This window comes from Protopterus annectens, chromosome 10.part0 (assembly GCF_019279795.1).
Source record: "Protopterus annectens isolate FY-2018-M chromosome 10.part0, PAN1.0, whole genome shotgun sequence".
Lineage (NCBI taxonomy): Eukaryota > Metazoa > Chordata > Ceratodontiformes > Protopteridae > Protopterus > Protopterus annectens.
The window spans coordinates 1,600,237,600-1,600,260,099 of NC_056744.1; the positions used below are offsets into that span (position 1 = coordinate 1,600,237,600).

Below are 22,500 nucleotides of genomic sequence, written 5' to 3' on the forward strand. Positions count from 1 at the left end.
ATTAGCAGTGTTTCCTTTAAGCATATAAGGTAAATAAAGGTGTTTCTTTAAAACAGAGCAAAACCTTTGCTGTACTAGCCAGATAAATGCTGCTACTTCTTTAGACTGAGAATTTTGCTTTAAGACCAGATGAAAACTTTGCTCAGCTACAGTGTGTTTGTATAATGAAACAATGCTGTATAAAATGAGGGCTAAAGTAAGCCCATTTGGAGAGTGTTGATTGTCCTTCTTGAAAAGACATTTGATTTTCAGGACAGCCACCTCTGGAGGAGAGACAGCAGAGTGAATAAAGGCCAAGAAGACAATAAGAGAAAGCAGGAGATTGTTCCTGTTATATGAATCCAGAAGAGAGACCTATTGAATGGGACAATGAGAAAGATAGACCTACTGAAAGAGACTGTGCAGGATTCAGAAAAAAAACAAAACAAAAAAAACACTTATTCTGGCACATAATGGCCAAAGAGCAAATTCAAAGTAGCGCAATGTGGGCCAACACTGATCATCTATGAAGTAGGAGCAGTTTTACGCAGTGGTGTCAGAAGAAATGGGCAATTCACTGATACAAACACAATAGGTTATTCAATGACTAGGACAGGTCATACCTCTCAACTGTACAGATTTTCACAGAATGTCCAGATTTTTGCCTCATATTTTTAGTCTGTTTCTCATAAAATTGTGATTTTTTTCTGGCAAATCTTTAGCAAATCAGTGAGGGTTGAAGTCAAAATATAATGACAGACATTTGCATTTCAGACTTCATACCTTTCAGAAAATTCATGCTAATGCACAATCTGCCATTATATAATTTTACTAAGTTTATAAGAGCAATATACAAAACGTTTCCCTATTTTGGGGCCTTTGTCCCCCCATTTTTGATGGCTTTATTCAGATTTCTTGCTCTAAGAGGTTGAAAGATATGACTGGAATAGACATATGACCTCGTGAATGCAGTAGTGTGTATGTAACGTGTTCACAACAGTGCATGTTCACCTACACAATGACATGCCACTACATGCACAGTTGACAGCCGAGCTAAGGGCTGCACAGCAAAGTCCCTACTATATATTATAAAGGGGAATTAAATGGGTGGATAGGACAGGCAAAAAGAAGGAGCAGACAGAAAAATCAAGAGAAGGTAAGGGGAAAGCAAGAGTGATATTAAGGTGGGGAGGCAATGGCATACTTTTTGGGCATGTGCCTAGTTTTTGTAGTTTCAAGAAGAGTAGAGGGGGAAGGTAGCACAAGGAAGGAGTGAACCGAAAAGAGAGTGTAGAGATGGCAGCAGGGGCAGGAAAACAAGCAACACAAAAGACACAGACAGGGGTGGTGCTGACACAAATGGGGAGGGGAACATAAAGGAAAGACCCATCACCAGACTTTTTACCTTTGGCCAGTTATGCTCTTGGATGGGAAAGCCTTCTCTCCTTTCTAGAGAGAGAGATCAACAGAGGATAACAGTAAGCAAACCCAGATTGCACCCTACTGAATGACCTACATCATACTGTAGAGCGGTTGGCCTGGAGAATGCTGAGAATCTATCCGATGATGGCAAAGCAGGTGCATAGTGTAGTGGCTGCTGCCACACCACATGACCTGTCACAGCTGTCACTGCATAAAATATGAGTGTAAACAGAGGAAAACAAAACCACAAAGGAAAAAAGACAGTGATAAAGAGAGAGTAAAAAAAGCAAAAGCAATTATATGTAATGCGTACAATACAGGTGGCAGTACAGTCTGCTGCGAACAACACAGTAACAGAAAAGCACTCAAAACAAACCAATAAACAAGAACTGAGTGCTAAAAAATGGGAATATAGTTGAGAACAATTAAATAAAGCCTTTTTTTTGAACAAGAAATTATTTAAGCACTTTTGTCCCTCACTGGGGACGTCATCAGTATGACTCCAGCCATTACATCTCTTCCTTAAATATGCAAACCAATTAAGAAAATAACTAAAAGCAGTTGAAAGACTGAATTAAAAAAGTTATATAACTAAGAAATTAAAAAATACAGTACTAAATTACTAATGTAATTAATCTATTAGTAATAAATGACATTTAAAACTACATGTGCCAAGGATATATTTGTAGTGGAATGTGTAAATTGGTTAGTTATAAATATCACTATTAAAATATTTATCCAGCTAAGTAAATCAAAATGGCAAGTTTATTTCAGAATGAAGAAAAACTCCAGAATAAAGAAAAAAGTGAAACGTTGAACTAAAATATTGAAAACATACTACACTCAAAAGTGAATCAATAATATTAAACAAAACAACTGTCTAGAAAAGCTGACCAAAAAAAAATGTTTTGTGGAGTTACTAACCAAAAATGGTTACTTCATAGTCTAGCTGCTCTTATTCTAAGCACTGACTAAACACAAATATTATCATTAAGCATGGGTAATACTGCAGCATTCAATCTAAGATACCAGATTAATTCTTTATATTCCAATAGATTTTCCCACTCACTTTCTCTGGGATTTTTTTCCTACAATATCTACAATCCCCAACAATTTGTGTTATAAGTGATGCATACTTCCACATGTTTTCCCTAGTCATTATTAGGATTCTTCCTCGTAATATCATAATTATGTTCATAAAGTCTTTTTCTAAACATGCTTTCAGTTTTCCCCACATAAAAATTGTTGCATCCTGAACATGTAGCCAGACACACAAATCCTGCTGTACCACAATTTCCACTTTTAAATTTAACCTTAGAATTTACCCTATTTTTTTAATATGAATTTCTTCTCTAAAATATATGAACACTGATTACAGGACCTACATTTTAATGCTGGTTCCCGATTTTCTTTTCTACTTATTTGACCATTACATCTCTCCAGTAACTTTTTTAAAAGCAACCATGGTCTTATTAACAAAAAGGGGCACATCCCCTATAATTCTATCTAATTTATCAGTCCCCTTTAAAAACTTCCAGTTACTTCTAATATAATAATGTTTTAATGTCCCTAGAATTACCACTACATGCCCCCCACATATGCCCTCCTAAACTTAACACTATTACTTGACTCATGAAGTTTAGATTCTTCATGCCGTAAGGGGGCCCTTCCCCAAAAATGGTTTGTATTTAATATCCCAGAGTATCACCCTCCATAACTTCTGGGTATCCCCTCTCAAAAACATTAAGGTTAAGGAATTCATTTCCACTTCTAAATCTTCTCTTACAGATGTCATCCTACCTATCTTAATGCCCTGGCCTTTTATCAAATTATATATATGTATATATATATATATATATATATATATATATATATATATATATATATATATATACATTTAGAGGTAAAATCCTTGTTTTTCTCCCAAAACCAAAACAGCTGCATTGGCATATATGGAGGCACAGGCTGCACCCATAGCAATGTCTTTAGCCTGCCTAAAAATTTCTTCTTCAAAATAAATGAAATTATTTTCTAAAACTAGAGTAGCAAAATCCAATAAAAAAACTAATGTCTTCTCCAGTTAAAAAAAAATCACATTCAATTAATCTATCCAAAAAACAGGGATCGGCCCTCCTCCCTAGGGATAGAATTAAATAAATCAACCACATCAACGGTTAATAATCCAAAGCCTTTTTTGCAAACTTCAACAGTTAATCTACCTAGGAAATCCAAGAAATCCTTTATTAAATGGGGTTCCTGTGAAAACAAGGGTTTTAAAAGTTTATCGATACATACTGCTAATGGGCGAGTCTTGGAGTTGCAAGCTGAAACAATGGGTCTATACGATGGGGAAAAAACATATTTATGAATGTTTGGAATACCAAAAATAACTGCCATGGTTAGTTTATCCACATTCAAAAAAATATGTAAAATCTACAGATATCCTATTATCTAGCAATACCACTTCTATCCCAGGTGACCCCCCCCCCCCCCACTGTTGAAATCTGACTGTATTTAGCATCTATCTGTGAAAATACATAGATCTCAGATCTTTGGCAGATGCTAGAAGTCATAAAACAATTGTATTCATTCATACTTTCAGATGTAGTAATTAGTTCACTCTGAAGACAATACAGAAAGCTTCTCAGCACAGACATTATGTCTCTAGCTCATTGAAAAGTGAAAGATGCATCTTTTATTGCGTAGCCATAAAGTAATTTAATTTCAGCTGTTTTTCTGAAGTTAACCTCCTGTATTCCAGTTAAAATATATACATTTAAACACTTACAATAGTGCATGTACAGTTCTGTTCTCTTGCAGCAAGGCACACTGTGGTTACATTTTAAGTGCAGGCACTTTATAAAATACCTTTTTAACACACGTTTGTACAGACCAGTTTGATATACACATGACATAAAATTCTAATACAGTTGTAACACAAGCATCCTACATACATCGTGTTGATATTCACAAATTACATATAATTATTTACAAAATTCCAAATAGCTGCACTGGCAGTATCTCCCTTTGTCACACTTCTACCCTTCCCCAAAGGCTCAAGCTTGTTTTTCAAGTGACCCTTGAGAAACACTGCTGGAGAGAGATGAGCCTATCTGGGAATAAATTATCCCATACCCTGTCTTGAGATCCCAGATGCCTTTGTATTGCTGACCCCTTTACAGTGCTGCACTGTCATATTATATGCCTGCAATCCTAGGCTCCACCATAGTAATTTGGGATTTTGCTGGCTGGCTCCCTGTAGCCATAGACTCCCCTCAGACTCCTCCTGCCTCCTACTACAAATACTTAGCACCAGGGCCTTCCTATCATGGTAAGGTTTCGTCATGTTAACATGGTACAGTTTGTGCCCCTGCCTCCTGCCTAGCAGTTTTGCCATGTAGTTAACATCACTGACCTACCTTACCATTTTGAACGGTCCCTCCCAAGCTGCCTGCAGCTTTTTATGTCTGACAAGAATGAGAACCATAACCTGATGCCCTGCAGCATACTCTCTAGCTCGAGCATTCCTGTCATACCAGACCTTTTTTCTTCTATTGGGCTTCTGCCAGGTTATCCTGGGCCAAGCCCATGAGTTTCCTGAGCCTTGTCCTGAGGTTTAGGACATATGCTACAACAGACTCCTTGTGGGATTCACACTCACCCTCCCACTCATCACGAATGAAATCTAGAGGTCCCCTCACCCTATGCCCATACAGCAACTCAAAGGGTGAAAACCTGTGGATTCCTGGGGCACCTATCTGTAAGCAAGCAAAAGATAGGGCAAATATTTGTCCCACTCCCTATTAAACTGGTTTGCAAATGCCTGTAACATGGTCTTTGGTGTAGACTTTAACCTCTCCATAAGACCATTAGTCTGGGGATGGTAGTGGGTGGTCCTTAGGTGCTCCCCCCACAGTGCTTCCACAGACAAGCCAGTAGGTCTGATATGAAATTGGCACCTCTGTCAATCAGTATTTCTTTTGGACAGTGGAAGCATAATCTACTACCACTAGGATATACTTCTTTCCTGTGGGACTTGGGGTACTCAGAAGCCCCACGATATCCATATCTACCCTAAGAAATGTCTCCTCAGTAACAGGCAAAGGCATCAAAGGAACTTTCACCTTGTCTACTGCCTTGCCTAACTTTTGGCACTGCTCGCAGGTCCTGCAGTACCCTGGTACATCCCTGGAAATCCCAGGCCAATAAACGTTCTGCGTAATACATTTCTTGGTACTCTTTATGCCCATATGACCTGCAGAGGGAATGTCATGGGCTATGGCTAGAAGTGCTAGACAGTAGGCTCTGAGCACTACCAACTGCTATATTACCAATTTAATTATTTGTTTTATTTTACATTTGTTAACCGGGAAAGTCCAACTGGACACAGATCCATTTTCAGCAGAGGCCTGGGGAGAAAAGCTTCAAAAGTACAAACAGGTGTAAATACAGTGTAAAATGTTACAGAGAGTTTATCACATAATTCAGACTTGTTTAGTGATATTTACACACACAGGTATATGTTATTCACATAAATTATTACATTGCCTCACCTTTTAGCCCACCCTCAGGGGTCCACTCTCTATACAGTAACCCTTTGTGCCAGTATACAGATTCCCCCTTTCCTTGCAAATCAGGTGCCTCCCTGGCTACCTCCCTCAAGCCTTGTAATGTAGGGTCTGAGAGCTGAGCCTGTCTCAACTCTGTCTTTGTAACCCCTCCCAGCTCCCGTTCCACAGGAAGTCTGGTATCCTCTGACAGCAGTGCCTCATTGTCAGCCTGGGTACTGCTACTCCCCTGTGCCCTTGCAGTCACTCTGTCCAAGGGAAATCAGTACCCACTAGCAGCTGTGGCTCACCTTCAGTCTCACTGCTACAGGGTAGCTCCCTCCCTGAAGTAGCCACCTCACCAGTCCTGGGTTCAAGTGCGTGGCCTGTCTGTGTCCCCCAGGTTACCAGACCCACAGGCCTGTCTCCAAGCCTGACTGTGTGTAACTGCATGTGCACAAGGTACTGCATTATCAAACTCATTCCCTGTTATCCCTTGTGAGATTCAAACCCTGAGGGTGGGCTAAAAGGTGAGGCAATGTAATAATCTATGTGAATAACATATACCTGTGTGGTGGGTTGGGAGGGTGGCCTAATGGTTAAGGTGCTGCCTTACAAACACAAGGTGCAAGGTTTGAATCTCACAAGGGATAATTGGCTAGGCTTAAAATGGCTCACTAGGGCAGTTAGCCTAGTACTAACCTATGAACCTATGAACTAGGACATCTGCAGGGATATCCTCAAACACACCTACTTGCTTCCTTCCTTTGCCACCCTCTCAGCCAAGGTGAACCCTAGCCAAAGGTATTTGGAATGGGGTCTCTCCTAAAGCTCTGACTGAAGTAGACTGCCCAAGCAAGTAGTGCTCCTCTTTAACCATTAAAGGCTTCACAATGGTTAGGTTAAAGGCTGTGTCTCTCTTAGCAGTGGCCTGTTTCCCATCTACTAAGATAGGATATAACCTCTTGTGGTAGTTTGGTACCCTTGTTGTCTCCAGTCAACTTACCACTGGCATTCTGTTATTCCCACTTGCTGGCTCCCCTAATGTTTGTTCCCCACCTTGTCTCTGTGGACAACCATAGGCTACATGATCCCACTGGTTACATTTAAAGCATTTAACCCTAGATCCTGGTCATATAGCTGAACATGTGGCTTCCCCTGACACTGGTGGACTCTGTTGGGGTGGTTTAGGCTGCCCACCATGGGTTATCTTATACCCATTTGCAGCACTGGGTATCCCTTTCCTTTGCAATGATGTCCTGATTGCTAGGCATGTCTCTCCGTTGTCCCCAACTCATCTGCAGTGTTGCATCCCCTATCTGACAACCCAGATCCTCATGTCCTCAGGCAAAGTGCTAAGGTTTTTCCCTCACCAAAAGGTCCGCAACCCTTCAAAAGTGATGACCTGACACGTACTCATCCACCTATGAAAATAAGTGCTTAGTTCAGCAAAATAAACACACACACTTTCATCTGTCTTGTGTCTATGCTCACAAAACTTTTTTTCTATAAGCTTCAGGTGTTAACTTAAAGCATTCCTATAAACAATTTTAACTGTATTATAATTTAGAATGAAAAAACACAGCCCAGCAGTTCAGGACCCGTAATTAGCAGCTACTTAAACCAACTTATTCCAAACAAGGAAAAATTACTGGCAGCGGCCAAAGGTCATATATAGGTTAGATTTTATATTAATTTCTATTTATTACTATGTTTTCATACATTTTAACATCTAAAGAGTTTTCTATACATCAAATTATGAAATAAGCACTTAATGAATTATTCTTTTAAGTTATTAATAGTTTATACGAGTCTGAGTACATAGAAATGATTTTTTTCAAAGATGCTTTGATGAAAGTAATAGAGAATTTGAAATCAAATGCAATACTTTGATACACATACTTGTTTTCTTTAAGATGTAATGATTATTCATTAATTAATTAATTAATTTTAACATGTGATCAATATGAATTTATTTAAAGGAGCGCAAAATGTTGCTGAGTGATTTTCCTTGAAAAATCCCGATAATACACGGGTGAAAGCGCTTGGAGTATTTTGTTTCAATAAAGACTGTTTGTTTCAAAGACCGTTTGGCCATTGCCAGTAATTTTTCCTTATTTGGAATAACTTGGTTTAAGTAGCTGCTAATTACGGGTCCTGAACTGCTGGGCTGTGTTTTTTCATTCTTGGTTTTTTCGTTTGGTTTTTCATTTTGTGTATTATAATTTAAGCAATCAAGTATCAGTTAATTTAGAAACAGCAGTTACAGCTTTACCATGGAGTAAGGGGGTCAGGAAATGTACCTAGCACCCTTGGCCAACATTATATTGTTTACATACCCTTTCAAACATATGACTAAAACTATCAAAATTTTCACCCTCTGTAAATTGTGGAAGACATTTACTGACCCTTATTGCTTCTGGGGTTTGGTTACTCCCTTGCCCATTACCTCCATGACCCTGGTGAAGAGTCAGCATTTCCTTTTCATGTTGCCTCTGCCTCTCATTTTCTTCATCTTCCAAATGTCTCAGTCTCTCTGCTGTTTCTAATTCCATCTGTTTCTCCTTTTCTTCAGCTTCCAGACGTTGACATCTCTCTGTTGATTCTAGTTCCAAATGTTTGGCATCCAGTTCAAGTCTCTAACTCTAGATGGATTTTTACGTCCTCTGAGGCAAAGTTGAACTGTCCATTTTCTGAGAGTTGTACACCACCAAGGCCAGTCTGGTTGTCTTCCTGGTTGCTGGTCTGTGATGCAGCTGTGACTAAGGCTGCAATCATTTCCCCTTTAGTCAGGTTGGCATGCACATGTCCTTTGGCTTGGTACATCTCAGCCAACTGACTTCTTGTCAGCTTGCCATAATCCTCTGCTGACATCTTTGCCTGCTCTCCCTGACCAACTCGGCTAACAAAAAAATAAATAAAAGTTTTGTGATATGAAACTCTGAATGTCTACCATGTGGCTTTTGAGAGAATGCACACTTTTAGTGACAAGTGTTTACAGGCTACAGGAGTTCAATATCCTCACCACTGAATCTCAATATGAGATGTGGTGATCCCACCACTGCCAACCAATATATGGTGACCCACCACTGCAAAGCAGTATGTGACATGGATATCCCACCTCTGGGACAGTAATCAAGGAGCCTCAATCCTCACCACTGGTACTTGTGGGGGGGGGGGCATTCACTGGGATGGTAACAGGTACACACACAATATTTCCAGATGCAGCTCTCTGCAATTTCCATTAAGAGCACACACACACGAAACACAGTAGTTCCAGGGCTGGTTCCTCTCTCTTACTCCAGATCCCACAATAAGACTTCCCACTGGCACATCTATAGAGTTGAGTCCTTAGCCAGGTTCCATGCCAAGTCCTCTAACGCTCTCTCTGTCCAACCAGTGCTTCGTGTCCCTGCCCAAGTAGACACACACACACACACACACACACACACACACACACACACACACACACACACACACACACACACACACACACACACACACACACATGTGCGCACACATGCACATACACACACACAGACACACACACGCGCACAAGTGCACACATGCACATATACACACACACACACACACACACACACACACACACACACACACGTGAAAAGGTGGCACAGGTTTACTAGCTATGCCCCCTTTTGGCCAGACTATAAGGTAGTTGCCAATGCCTTCAGAACACCTCATCCACTACTTTAAGGTCTTTAACAAAGGGTGTCCAATCTTACTGTATAATATTAATATTAATACAAATGGTAGTTTGACCAAGAGCAAGGCTATTAGGAGTGGCCTACACAGTGCCACCAAATAAATATGCAAATACTCTCAAAACTTAAATATCTCCACAAAGATCAGCCACAATGAAAGGTTTCAAATATATTTAATAATAAATAATAAAAGAACAGGAAAATACTAAGTATATATTCACAGTCACATCACAGTTCAAAACACAGGAAATATTTTAAAATAGCATTGCAGGACAGGCTCAGATAAATACAGAAAAACAATATCTAAATTAAGCATCACTATATTCCTAACTGTATCTAAGAGAATTACTATACCCTAATATCTTTCTTAATAGAGCAAGGCAGATGATGTAGTGAATGGTTCTTCTCTTTGTCAGGTCAAAGACAGAATGCAGAATGCTATGTCTCACTAAGAGACTTCCCAAAATAATATCTAAAATATTACTGCTGGGATAGCTTGCAGAATGACATAATTTCTGGTCATCTGACTTCTAGTTCCCATGCAAAACCCCCATTGCTTGCAGCTAGAAGTATTTAGCACCTACCCATAAAAAAATACACACACAAGGGTTTTTGCTCAGATCTGTTGAGCTTCTGCTGGTCATAAAACAACTAGACACTTCCACTCTTCCTAAGTGGCAATTAGTTCACCCCAAAGACAATACAGAAAGCTTCCTAGTACAGACTTTATGTCTCTGGCTGCCTTGACAACTGTGAGATAGCATCTTTATGGCCTAGCCTATAAAATTATTTAATTTCAGATATTTTTCTTAAGTTTGCTAGACTGAAGTTAACCCTCTGGTTTCCTCTGTTAAAACATACATCTAAACAGTTATTATAGTGCATGTACATTTCTGTTCTCTGTAGCAGGCACACAGTGGATACAGTCCAAATTCAATCACTTTACAAAATACGTTTTCAATGCACATTTCTGTACAAATCAGTTTGATATACAAATGACATACAATTCTAATACATTTGTAACACAAATATCTTATATAAATCATGTTGATATTCACAAATGACATATACTTATTTACAAAATTCCAGCTAGCTCTGCTGGCAGTACCTCCTTTCATCACAGCTGGAATGAGTTTTGAACCCCTGCAGGGCACTTTCAGTAGCTCCCAGTTGTTTGGTAACAAGGTTACAGTTGCAGATAATGAGACAGTCACCTTCTCCTGTTCACCTCTTCCATTTACATATCTTTTAATGTCATTTATTTATTTAATTTTGTTGAAACAGGTAAATCCGGTGAACCAACTTTTCACTGCAGTCTGCATTTCCTTTGATCTTTGCTAATTAATCATAAACAAAGTTAGGGAAGAGACAGATACACATACATTCCATATAAATCCATTAGTAAAATTACAACTTGTGTCCCCATTTCAGTTTTACAACCTTTAGTCCAGCCAGGTGAATAACTATATTAACTAAACCTAATTAACAATGTTTACCCTTTCTTTCAATGTAGTTTGCACATAGCATACAATTTGCACCATTTTTTACATCACAATTTATTTGATAACATAAAAAGGAGTAAATAATGCAAGCTCAACAAACAACATACCATCTCACCTTGGAATAAGCAGTCAGAGAGCAATAATACAATAACTGCCAAACATATTATGGAGGGGGAACTTCAATAACAAAAATAGCCCCCACCAAAAAAAAAACAGTAAGTACTGAAAAAAGGTAGTTAACCTTAAGATGTGCATTCTAATTGCACAAGAAGTTAATATTTCTTTTAAGCATTAACTATGTTAAAAAGAAACAATTAAGTCATTAGCTGTGCATTAAGGCCAGCCTAAATACATTCCTGGAAATTATCTTCCTGTTAATGTTATTAGAGATAGATGCATTCACCATTAAATTTAGTCAGGAACCAAAGTCCATTTGATCCAGTATATTGTGTGCAATACATTTAACCTAGGGACATTTTTGCATGTTTTATAGAAATGTATACACAGGATAATGCAAGTAACAGTTGGAGACTTCAGCTAATTGTGTGTTGTAGTGATGCATTTTTCAGTTAAGAACAATAAAAGAAAATACAGCTTGGAGCCCAACTGGTGTTGCATACTGTTGTCAGGCAAGACCTTGCAAGAACCATCTCACATATAGCTGAAAGCTGCATTCAAATGCTTTGAGTAATGTGGTGTGCCTGTCTGTTCAGAAACCAAAAAGTCTAATGCACAACCAAAAAACAAAGAGCCAAGAGCCTGTACCTGCACAGCATATCCAACATTTTGGAAAAGGTAATAGGAAACATCATACACAGCCTTTCAAGAGTACTGAAGAAGCAATTTAGACTTAACATAAATGCAGAATATCTTGTACCCTTTGCTGACCATGCGGTAGTTGAGATTTTAAGCATTACTTCCTTTATGGAACAGAAAGTGAAAATGCCAGTTGCTTCCACTTGCCTCATACCCAGAATACCTTTTGTTCCGTGCTGGTAGTCCCATTGTCTGACTTGTTCTTGGCTTTCTCAGGCCTAGTTGGTTGCCTGCATTAGTCAGTCAGGAAATTCTAATAACACACTCCCCACAGAGCAAAGTGTTTCACTGTTTTTTTTTTTAATTCTTTGCCTCCATAAGCCATCAGACTCTCAGGGTTTTCGAAAAAATTAGGTACTTAACACTGTATCAGTCCTACGCTGTAAGCTTAATGAATTCACAGTGCCTATATTAGGAAAAGTAACAAATAGCACTTGACTGTTTAAATGGCTTTTAGAAATTATGATTATTTGAATGGCTTTTAGAAATTATTATTACTTTCGGCCTGTTAAGTTGCGTGACATTAAAGTTTAGGTACTGTTGCTAGTTTCACTGAAACTCAGGAATCTCATGTAGTGCATATTTATTTTGAAACATAAAATAAACTTGGCATACTGCACGGTCACACAGACTCGATGTCAGAGGAAGATTAGTGCTGTGATAAACTTCTTGACAAAGTTCTAGACAAATTTGTGCTAGTTCAAGGAGAATTATTTGAGAAACAAGTGTACATAGATGTCATCAGATACATCTGCTTTTCTTTCATTTCAGGCACAACATGGATCAGTGAAATTGTTGACATGATCCTGAATGATGGAGACATTGAACGATGCAAACGAGGCCCCATTTATGAGAGAGTCCCCTTCTTAGAATTTGCAGGGCCGAAGCCATTACCAGTAGGTAAGAGAAATTAGCTGGATTTTTGCTGTATATTTATTGTTTTGTTCACTTACACATCTCACAGCTACTGTGCTCAACCCTTTCTGCAGCATTTGCACTCAAATTCACACTTCTTCTGGAGCACATGACTTGCAGTCAGAACCTCTCAACTCTCCCTGTTTTGGAGGAACATTCCTATTCTCAGGCTTAATTTACCCTTTCACACAATGTTCTCAATCCCCTCATCACGTGATTTTGAAGTTGTCAAGTGCACAGGAAAAACACCTTACATGACTAACATACTATAATTTATGACAACAATAATAATTTAAACAAAGAAGGCATATATTTTACATTTCCCTTTTTCTGAAGCAAAAATAAAAGACCCTGTGTGGTAGAATTTTGAATTTTGCAATACAGTTAAAGTCTAGAGATTTTACACCTTCACTTTGATAGTCGTCTCACAGCAAGAGGTTCTCCCATTCGATTCTTGGCTGGAGTGCCTTCTGTGTGGAGTCTGCATGCCCTCCCTGTGGTCGAGTAACGTATAAAGACATGCAGGTAGGTGCGTGCGTGAATGGGTGTGCCTTCTTTGAAGGTTGGGCATCAGGCTGGCAATTCGGCACCGTAAAAAAATCCACTGCCAATCATAAGCAGACCGGAGTTCTGCTGTGGCAACCCCTAACAGGGAAAAGCCGAAAGACATTACTTTACTTTGATAATCAGCTTATATTTTTCCGTATGTTTGTTGCACTCTTTTTTAACATGTGCTTCCGAGTAATATTCCACATTCCTACTGGAAGCAGGAAGAATTATATGCTATTTGATATTTAAATTTTCTATTCATTAGATGTTCAGATTTTTAAGGGCCATTGTTCCTATTTTTAGTGTCTGCAGTTTGAGAGGTATGCTCGCAGTGTGTTCTTTTATCATAGTCTTTAAGATCTTCTAAAAGTCTAAACTAGCTGGGATCATGATCCTTGACACCATTAGAAATGATCTAAGGCAGGTATTCCTCTCAAATTCCATCAAGTTTACAACAACATCTGCTTTGATGTATATGGTGGTGCAGTAGATGGTGTTGTCGCTTCACAGCAAGAGAGTCCCTGGTTCAATTCTCTGCTTAGATTCCTTCTGTGTGGAGTCTGTATGTCCTCCCTGAGTTCATGTGGGTCCACTCTGGGTGTTCTGGTTATCTCCCACATTCCAAAGACATGCAGTAGGTGGATTGGACACTCTAAATTGGCCAGAGGTGTGAGTGTGTGGTGTGGAAGAGCTACCATGGCAGGGCTAGCCACCCTATGGTGTAAACTTTGACTCTAGAATAGATGATTGTCACTGTTAAAGTGATACCTGACTCCATATGGGAAAAAGGGGTTGTGGATAAATAGAAGGTGCTAAAAGCAGTTGTAGAACCACCTAGTGGTCATTAGGCACAGTGCTGTGTATGTGCTAAAGAATCCTGTTTGTACTAATTAAGCAGAAATTTTATTTACGTGTTTGCCATGGCTGATTTCTTCAAAAATCTCCACAGCTGTTTTTCTCTTGTTTGAGTTTGTGGCAGGACTGTCTGCTTTGCAAATGCCACTATACTACATTTCTCAAATTTGAAGGCCAAACCATTACATTTGCTTTAGAAATATGTTGTATAAAACCCTTTATGGAGAATTAGTGTCTTATTGCTTGGGGGAACTTTACCCATTTTACAGTTGGCAGATTTATTGAGCCAGAACTTGCTGTTATCAACTGGATGATCTAAAAAGAAAATGCTGAATAGATGTGACACAAGAACTGAGCCCTGTGGCACCTTACTGGTAACTTCTACTGGTGACGAGAGTTGACTTCCCACCTTTGAAACCTGAGGTCTTCTGAAAATCAACTGTCAATCCAAAAGTACCATGTACACAATGAGCTCATGCTTATTGTTTCATTTATAATTCCTTCATGAGACTAATTTTGAAGGCCATCACAGTGTCAAGGTAGGCTGTGAGTACATTTAACACTATAGGCAGCTATAAATTCCTCAAAAAAGTAACCAGATTTAATATGCATGACTTTCCCTTAACAAAATGTACTGGTTCAAATTTAAAAGCAAGAAATTTCCCGTGTCCCTTTGAACAAGGCCCATAATGCCTTTCTTCATAACCTTGCATAGATACATGTGAGACTGATGGATTTGTAGTTAACAGTGTCATCTGTAGGTCCTTCATTTTGGATAAGGACCACTGTGGCCTGCTGGGAGAAAGGCTTTCGGTTGACTATATGTGAAGGGGGTTGACTAGATTGCATTTTATAGCACTGAGGAAACTTCTAGTGATATTAATGGAGCACATGTAACTGATGTTCTTGATTTTTACCCAAGGTTGCTTCTATTTGGAGATGCAATATAATTGTGTGATAGATGTCACCCTTTAATCCAAGTATACTAGTAGTGTTACTTGTGAAAGCTCTTAAATTGGAGCAAAATTTATTTGCTAAGACATTCATTATGTCTTTTGGTTCACAGTATATTGCACCATTGATTTCAGTGGTACCACAGTCCTAAGTATAACTTCTTAAATTTTCTTACATAGTTGTAAGACAGCCTGACATTTTATTTTATTGTGTTTGAAAGCTTATGATCATAGAAGTCCTTGACTGAGAGGGTTGTCCTTATTAGTAGTTTTTGGTCTTTTGTTTAATTTTTGAAGTTGGTTACAATTTGTGGGCTATTTAGAACCCTTTCTTCCAATCAGATTTTATTCTATAGTTCCACCAAAAAGGTTTGTTCTTAAATCTCCCATGACATTTGTGTCCAATGGGAACGTGGCTCATGGTGCAGCTATTCAGGAAATTACAGACTTTACAGAATCTTTCCGTGTCTGTCATATTAGGGACATTTATGGTCTGATACCAATTAGTGTTAGTAAGGACATCATTAATTTCATGGTAGTCACCTCTGGAGGAATCCTAAATATGAGATAAGGTTTTGTTTTGATAGGAAAATGCTACTCTAACACGGTTAGATTCAAGAAGGGAAATAGTCATGGGAGGAGGTGAGCAGACCACCTAGTATGCTAGGAGAATCAATATCAAGTGCTTTTCCAGCTGATGTTTTAACAGTTGTCCAAGGTAATTAATGTCAATTAAATTAAGGGAGCATTTGGTGTATTTACCACTGGAAATGTAATTATCCCAGTCATTTGCAATGTAATTGAAATCACCTGAAATTGCTTCCTTATTTTGATTACTAGTTTCTCTAATTCAACAAGGTTGATGGATGATTTTAAATACCCTACCATAAACTGGGACTTATACATGACCCAAAACTTACAGGCCAAGAAATTCCTGGACTTTATAAGCACAAGCAACCTGGACCACATAATTCATGCACCCACTGGAGGTGCAAACTTATTGAACCTGATACTCACAAATAAGGGATAATGTTGCCCCCTGCCTCCCCCCGGTGTGGTGTCTTGTCTTGTAATGTCAGTCCTTAAAACCATTTCTTCAAAATAAAAATCACTTTTGTAACCCTAGCAAACCTATAACCATTAGGAAGTTTTCTAAGGTAAACTTCCTATTATTAAATAATAACCTGCAGATTTTCAAGCCCCTCCAAACTGGGAGAACACAACAGCCTTTGCGGAATTGTTCACAGAAACCCTGTGTAATCATTTTAATAGATGCACAGACTTCTGTACCTACCAAAAATAAGCCCATAACAATCTCAAAAAACAAACCACCCTGGTGGAATCCAAACATAAACATGTTGTAAAAAAACAGAAAAAAAGTCAGCTAAAGTTAGGAAGTGCAACACCTGTCAACATGAAACTCTCTTATAAAGCTAAACAGACAACCAAGAGAGTAAATTAAGTCTACCAAAGCCAATTTTGAGGTAAAGATCACTTCCCAGGCCAAGGACAACCACTAGGCTTTCTTCAGCTATATCCTAAACCTCAAAAGCAGGACACAACGGTGTGTAGAACTGTTTATAACTGGAGTCACATTCATGGAGTCAGGAGACATAGCAAATCTACTGGCTGACAAGTTTATCTCCAACACCCCCCCTCACTACCCCATATACCTACTAGGAAATACCATCAAACATAACTCTTCAACTATCACTAGGAAGCAGGTCCCAGACGTGCTGTTTAAGGCCAAGAACACAGCATCAATGGGCTATGACAGTATACCATAATGTCTACAAAATAGTCAGAAACATGACCTATCAGGGCCAATGGAGTCACTATTTAACCATAACCTCCAGACAAGTTTTGTGCCATGCAAATGGAGGACTGCAACAGTCATCCCTCTGCACAAGAGTGGTCCACCAACAGTTCCTGGGAACTACAGAGCCTAACCAGTCTCATATGGGGAAGCCATGGAAAGAAATATAATGGAAATGATTAATAATAACACAGGAAACCTCCAGACAGTGGATCCAATTTATTTTGGCTTTATCAAAGGCAGATCATGTCTATTCAACCTTGAGAACATCTTTGAAAAGGTCGCTAAGACAGTGGATGAGGGCAAAACACTGCATACTGCCTACCTTAACCTGGCTTAGGCATTTGATACAATACCCCACTCTGGCATTATAAATAAACTCTCAGAATTATGTATAAACCCTTATGTTACATACTAGATAGCCAGCTGGCTGTCAGATAGGACCCAAGAAGTCAGGACATGGGAGAAAACCTTCACAAAGAGTCTAGTCACTAGCAGAGTCCCTCAGGTGTCTGTAATGGCTCTGCTCCTTTTTGATATTTACTTCTCAGAAGTCAAGAGCAATGTCAAGGACTTCTGGTTGACCACATTTTCAGATGACTGCAAACTCTGAGCAGTCATAGAATCCCCCAAGACATCCAATAACATCCTACAGGAAGGACTAATACAGAAAAATGACTGGGGCGAAAGCCATGGCTTAAAACACAACCGAAGGAAACTATCTCATTGACAGAACACCCAAAAGAGTATACCCAGTAGTCAGGGATTTGAGGACATATGTGGATAGTAACCTGGCCTTCAACCATCATGTATCTAACATGGTAGGAAAGAAATCCTTCTATGTTGCTCAACTTATAACTTATAAGCAAAGGCATGGCATCGAGATCTAAGGAAGCCCTTGTGCTGGGCTCTCTGTTTTTGGCCATCACTAGACCCATCATTAAGTACAGTGCCCCCTTTCTGTTTTTGGCCATCACTAGACCCATCATTAAGTACAGTGCCCCCTTCGGTATGTAACTGACCAAGTATATGCAGCAACTGGAGTATCCACAGAGCTTTTTCACAAAAAAAAAGAAATACAATATATTAAAACATGTCCTATGCACATTGCCTCAAAGCTCTATCTCTGTACTCCTTAGATTCCATAATGGACCTTTTGCAAAACTAGTAGCATCAGAACTACTTGATCTAGGGACTTAAACCTTGCTTGTAACATAAACAGAACATGTTGGAGTGACAGTTACATGTCACAGAGAATTTCCCTTGTCTGGAACAGGCGTCCCATCTATGTGAAGCAAAACCCTTCGCTAACCCTATTCAAGTGTAACCAGAACCAGTGAATGGGAAATCAGAAATTCACCCTGGTCTAGCACCTATGTCTCTAATGCACAGAGAAGCCTGAAATTCATGCCCTAGTTTACATACACCACTCAGATAACCTCTAAGGTACAATAACTTGCTGGATTCATTTGGGATGCATGGCTAGTCTTATAAAGGCTCGGGTGGTCATTAATTTAATATACACCTATAAACATATGAATAACAGTGCGAAGATAAAATGTTGCTGTTCTAAAACCATAAACCAAACCATATTGAAAAAGGCTGTTTTTCTTCTCTTCCCCAAATTAGACAGTCAATGGAGTTGGTAGTATATAGTAAGGGGGTATGGGAGATGAAGCCCATCAACACAATCTGGGGCATACATTTGGGTAAAGGGGTGAGGACACTACTTCAAAGGGTGTTGTATTTTGTGATTTTCAGCCATGACATTTATTAATTGACATTTTGTCGGGCACTCTTCATTGAACTGGACCCAGGATTAATTCATGTGGAACTCCACCAGTTACTTTCTTAATTCCTCACATTGTCTCCCTTACCTCAACCCTCTTTGTCCTACCACTAAACCATGCAGCTACTTGGTTTTTCAGTATTGCTCTTACCAGCCCTTCCAGTTTTCCTATCAGCCTCATGTGTGGGTCATAGTTACAGGACTTGTTGAAGTCCAGGTAGACCATGACTACTGGAATTCTCATGTCAAGTTCACCTGTAACCCAATTATAAAACTGCATAAAGTTTGACTGACAACTCCCCCTGCTGTTGAACTCATGATGGTCCTCTAAAAGGCCTATCAGCCTTCTCTTATGGAATCTCTCATTAATTTCTTTGCCACAGTTATTAAGCTAAAATGTCTGCAGTTCCCCATGTTTTCTCCTGTCCCCCACTCTTGTACAAGGGTACCACAATTGCTGTCCTGCAGTACTGGGGCACTACTGTACTAGTCAGTGATCTGTTAAAAAGTCAGTGCTAAGGAATCTGCCAAACACACAAAGAACAGATATTAAGGAATCTAGGAGGCAGCCCATATGATTCCCTGTGCTTTATTCTCGCTAAGGTCAGCCAGTTGCCAGTGATGTTCAACATTTGTTATTCTGGTACTTGTCCAGTGCTCTCCCCTCCCAGCATGTCACAAATGTCTCCCTTTCCCCTGTGAAGAATAAAACACAGCATTTTCTGAGTGCCACTGCATTTTCTAATCATTCTGCAATCGTTCTCCTAACTTTCCTCATCCTTATCACTTTTCTTCATTTTGTCTTCTTTCTGCTGTGCACTTAAAATGTTGTTGTTTTCCTCCTGGATTCAATCTAACTCCTTTTCAGATTTAGCCTTTTCTGCCTTTCTCATCTCTGTTTCCATTCTGCTAGCCTCCTTGCACTATATGCCCCCTCCTTCCATTTACACCTTTTGCTAGGCCTTACATTTTTGTGTAGCGGTATTGTCCTTCTTCACTGTTTGCCTTTTTGCCTTTTCCTCACACCATTGTCTGTAGCTCTGAGTACTACATCTCTGACCCATTCTGATAGTATGTTTACTCTCACAATTTGCTTCTAGACCCTTTAATCATCAATGACCACCTTCTCCAGCACAGTACCATACCATTATCTTTGTCATAGGGTTGTAGGTTCATAGGTTATTACTAGACAATTAGGAAGATCCAGACCTGCAGTTTAGTCAATTGGTGCCCTGGGCAGCTCCCATATTGGCACAACATTACCTGACATCCTCACCAGACTTGATCACAGTTCACTTCCTGTGGCAAAATAAAAAGTAATCCTGTCTGATTCTGGGGTCTATTTATTTTATTTAACATTTGTTTACCAGGGAAGTCCAACTGTGACAGAGCCCATTTTCAGCAGATGCACTGGGACAAACACTCCAGATGCATATCTCTGGAATGTGAAAGGAAACCAGAGCACCTAGAAGAAACCCATGTGAACACAAGGAGGACATGCAGACTCTGCACAGATTGCACCCCAGCCGAGAATCAAACCAGAGCATCTCTTGGTGTGAGGCAAAAATGCTAACTACTGCACCATTGCACCATCGAGTCTCCTAGGAATGCAACATGGCATCTTATTAACTTTGCCTGCACCTTTCTCGAGTTGCTATGGTTTTCTGTTGCTATCACCTTAATGCCCTTTTCCTATTTTGTTTTTTGAGGTCACTCCTCCTAAACAGAATTCTACTTTAAGGTTATTAGTGTCCAGGTGAAGTACTGTACACTCTTCATTAAACCTCATTTGCCTCTTGACCCACTCTTCCAGTCTCTTAAAATTATTTTGGAGACTTGTCCAACACATGGACCCCCCACTCTCTTGTATCTTTCTTCCATCTGCAAAAAAAGGACACTCCTATCCTCAGTGTGTTTCACTTCATCTTATCAAGGCAGCAGGCCCTGATATTGCAAAGACTGCAGAGCATGCCTGACAGAAACACTCTAGTTGATATCTGTAATAACCAGATGAATTTGCTGTCAACGAAAGTTGCTTTTGCAGGTGTGTGTGTGTGTGTGTGTGTGTGTGTGTGTGTGTGTGTGTGTGTGTGTGTGTGTGTGTGTGTGTGTGTGTGTGTGTGTGTGAGTGTGTGTGTGCGTGTGTATGGGTGGGGGGAGCAAGCCCCCTGCATATTGCATACAAGGTGTTGCAAGCATAAAATTTAATTCTAATATCCTAAACAGGAGACAAATGTGAATACTTTGTTTTAGAATATAACTCACTCACCTTTCCCTCTGGTTGTAAGTCCTCTGAGCCAGAATATAAAATCTGTGGGAGTGTGTGGGGCTGAGGTGTATAGGGAATTTGACCCTTTGCATAAACACATTTCATACATACAGATCTGGCTTCACATTTAGTGTTATGTCACTCATTATCACGTCATTCAGATTATTTTGATTGATCATCTGTACCTTACGGAGTATTGCCTTATTGGGAGTTGGCATAACAGTTAAAGTGTTTACCTCACAGACACAAGGCACAGCATTTGATTCTCACCTTTGAAAGGGAAATTGACTAGGTTTAAAATGGCTCACAAGGGCAGCTAGCCTAGTACTTACCCATGAGCCTATAAGAGGAATTTGAACCTTCACAATATCTCTTGTGATATCTGATATAAAGATGGCAAAGATCACTCCTCCCTCAGCCAACTTTTATGGAACCTCACTAATATGTCTTTTTCTTTTCTTGAGTTTTGGGTCCCCCTGGACTACTACCTTTTGTGCCTCCTGCCTGCCCACACCTCTACACATTTAGTCAACTTCTTCTCTCTAAGCTCCTTCAATTTGTCTTTCAGTTTTATTAAGTGGGACTGAGTCAAACGCTTTTACTGATGACACTGACTGGAATTCCTTTGTGAAGGACAAAAGCAACCAAGTAACTAAAAATAGATAATATAGGACTGACATTACCTGTTTTCCACAACCCTACATTAATCCTCAATTTGTAGGTTGTTCTCCAGAAAACTAAAGTTTTTTTCCCGTTAGTTTCTAACTTTTATTGTTGTTAATGTTAAGCTTACTGGTCTATAGTTTATCTGGTCACTTCTAGCCCTTTTCATGCAGAATGGCACCACCATATCCTTTCTTTGCTCCTTGCAAAACTCTGTACCACTGACCAAATAGTTGAAAAGCTCTTTAAGCACACTTTTCTATTTTTAAATCTCGAAAGGTTTGCTTGTCTTTTTTTTTTAATTTCTTGAACTTCCTTTCTACTACTTTGTGTGGTAAGTGGCTGTCACTTGGCTTCCCTTTGTACCCTTTCCAGCTCTCAAGCTGACCCTGCTCCTTACTTGTCTTTCAAGAAGATGTTGGGATGTGAAGAATTTATTGGGGATTTCAGCCTTTCCCTGTCATTACTATACATTTTCCTTTCTTATGTCCCTATGGTACAGGGTTTGATTCCCTCAGCACATATTTGCCTGTTGTTGTGTGACCTTGAGCAGGTTACTTCACCATACATTGCTCCTGGCTTATCCCTGACCAGAGTCTGTGTCCAGTGGGCCCGTATGGTTAACAAATGGATATTGTTATTATTATTATTTACAGTTGTAGCTCTCATTTTCTTCTTCCTCCATATATCTAAAACATTTTTC

The 22,500-nt window shown here is 39.4% G+C and overlaps 1 protein-coding gene across 1 annotated transcript in view; it reads left to right on the forward strand.

Annotated features, from left to right (window-relative positions):
* LOC122814348 (sulfotransferase family cytosolic 1B member 1-like) overlaps positions 1-22,500 on the forward strand; it is an 81,530-nt gene that overhangs the window by 2,157 nt on the left and 56,873 nt on the right. Inside the window, exon 2 of the mRNA XM_044086934.1 lies at positions 12,760-12,888. Within this exon, the coding sequence (XP_043942869.1) occupies positions 12,760-12,888 (129 nt within the window). The remainder of the gene's footprint in view (positions 1-12,759; positions 12,889-22,500) is intronic.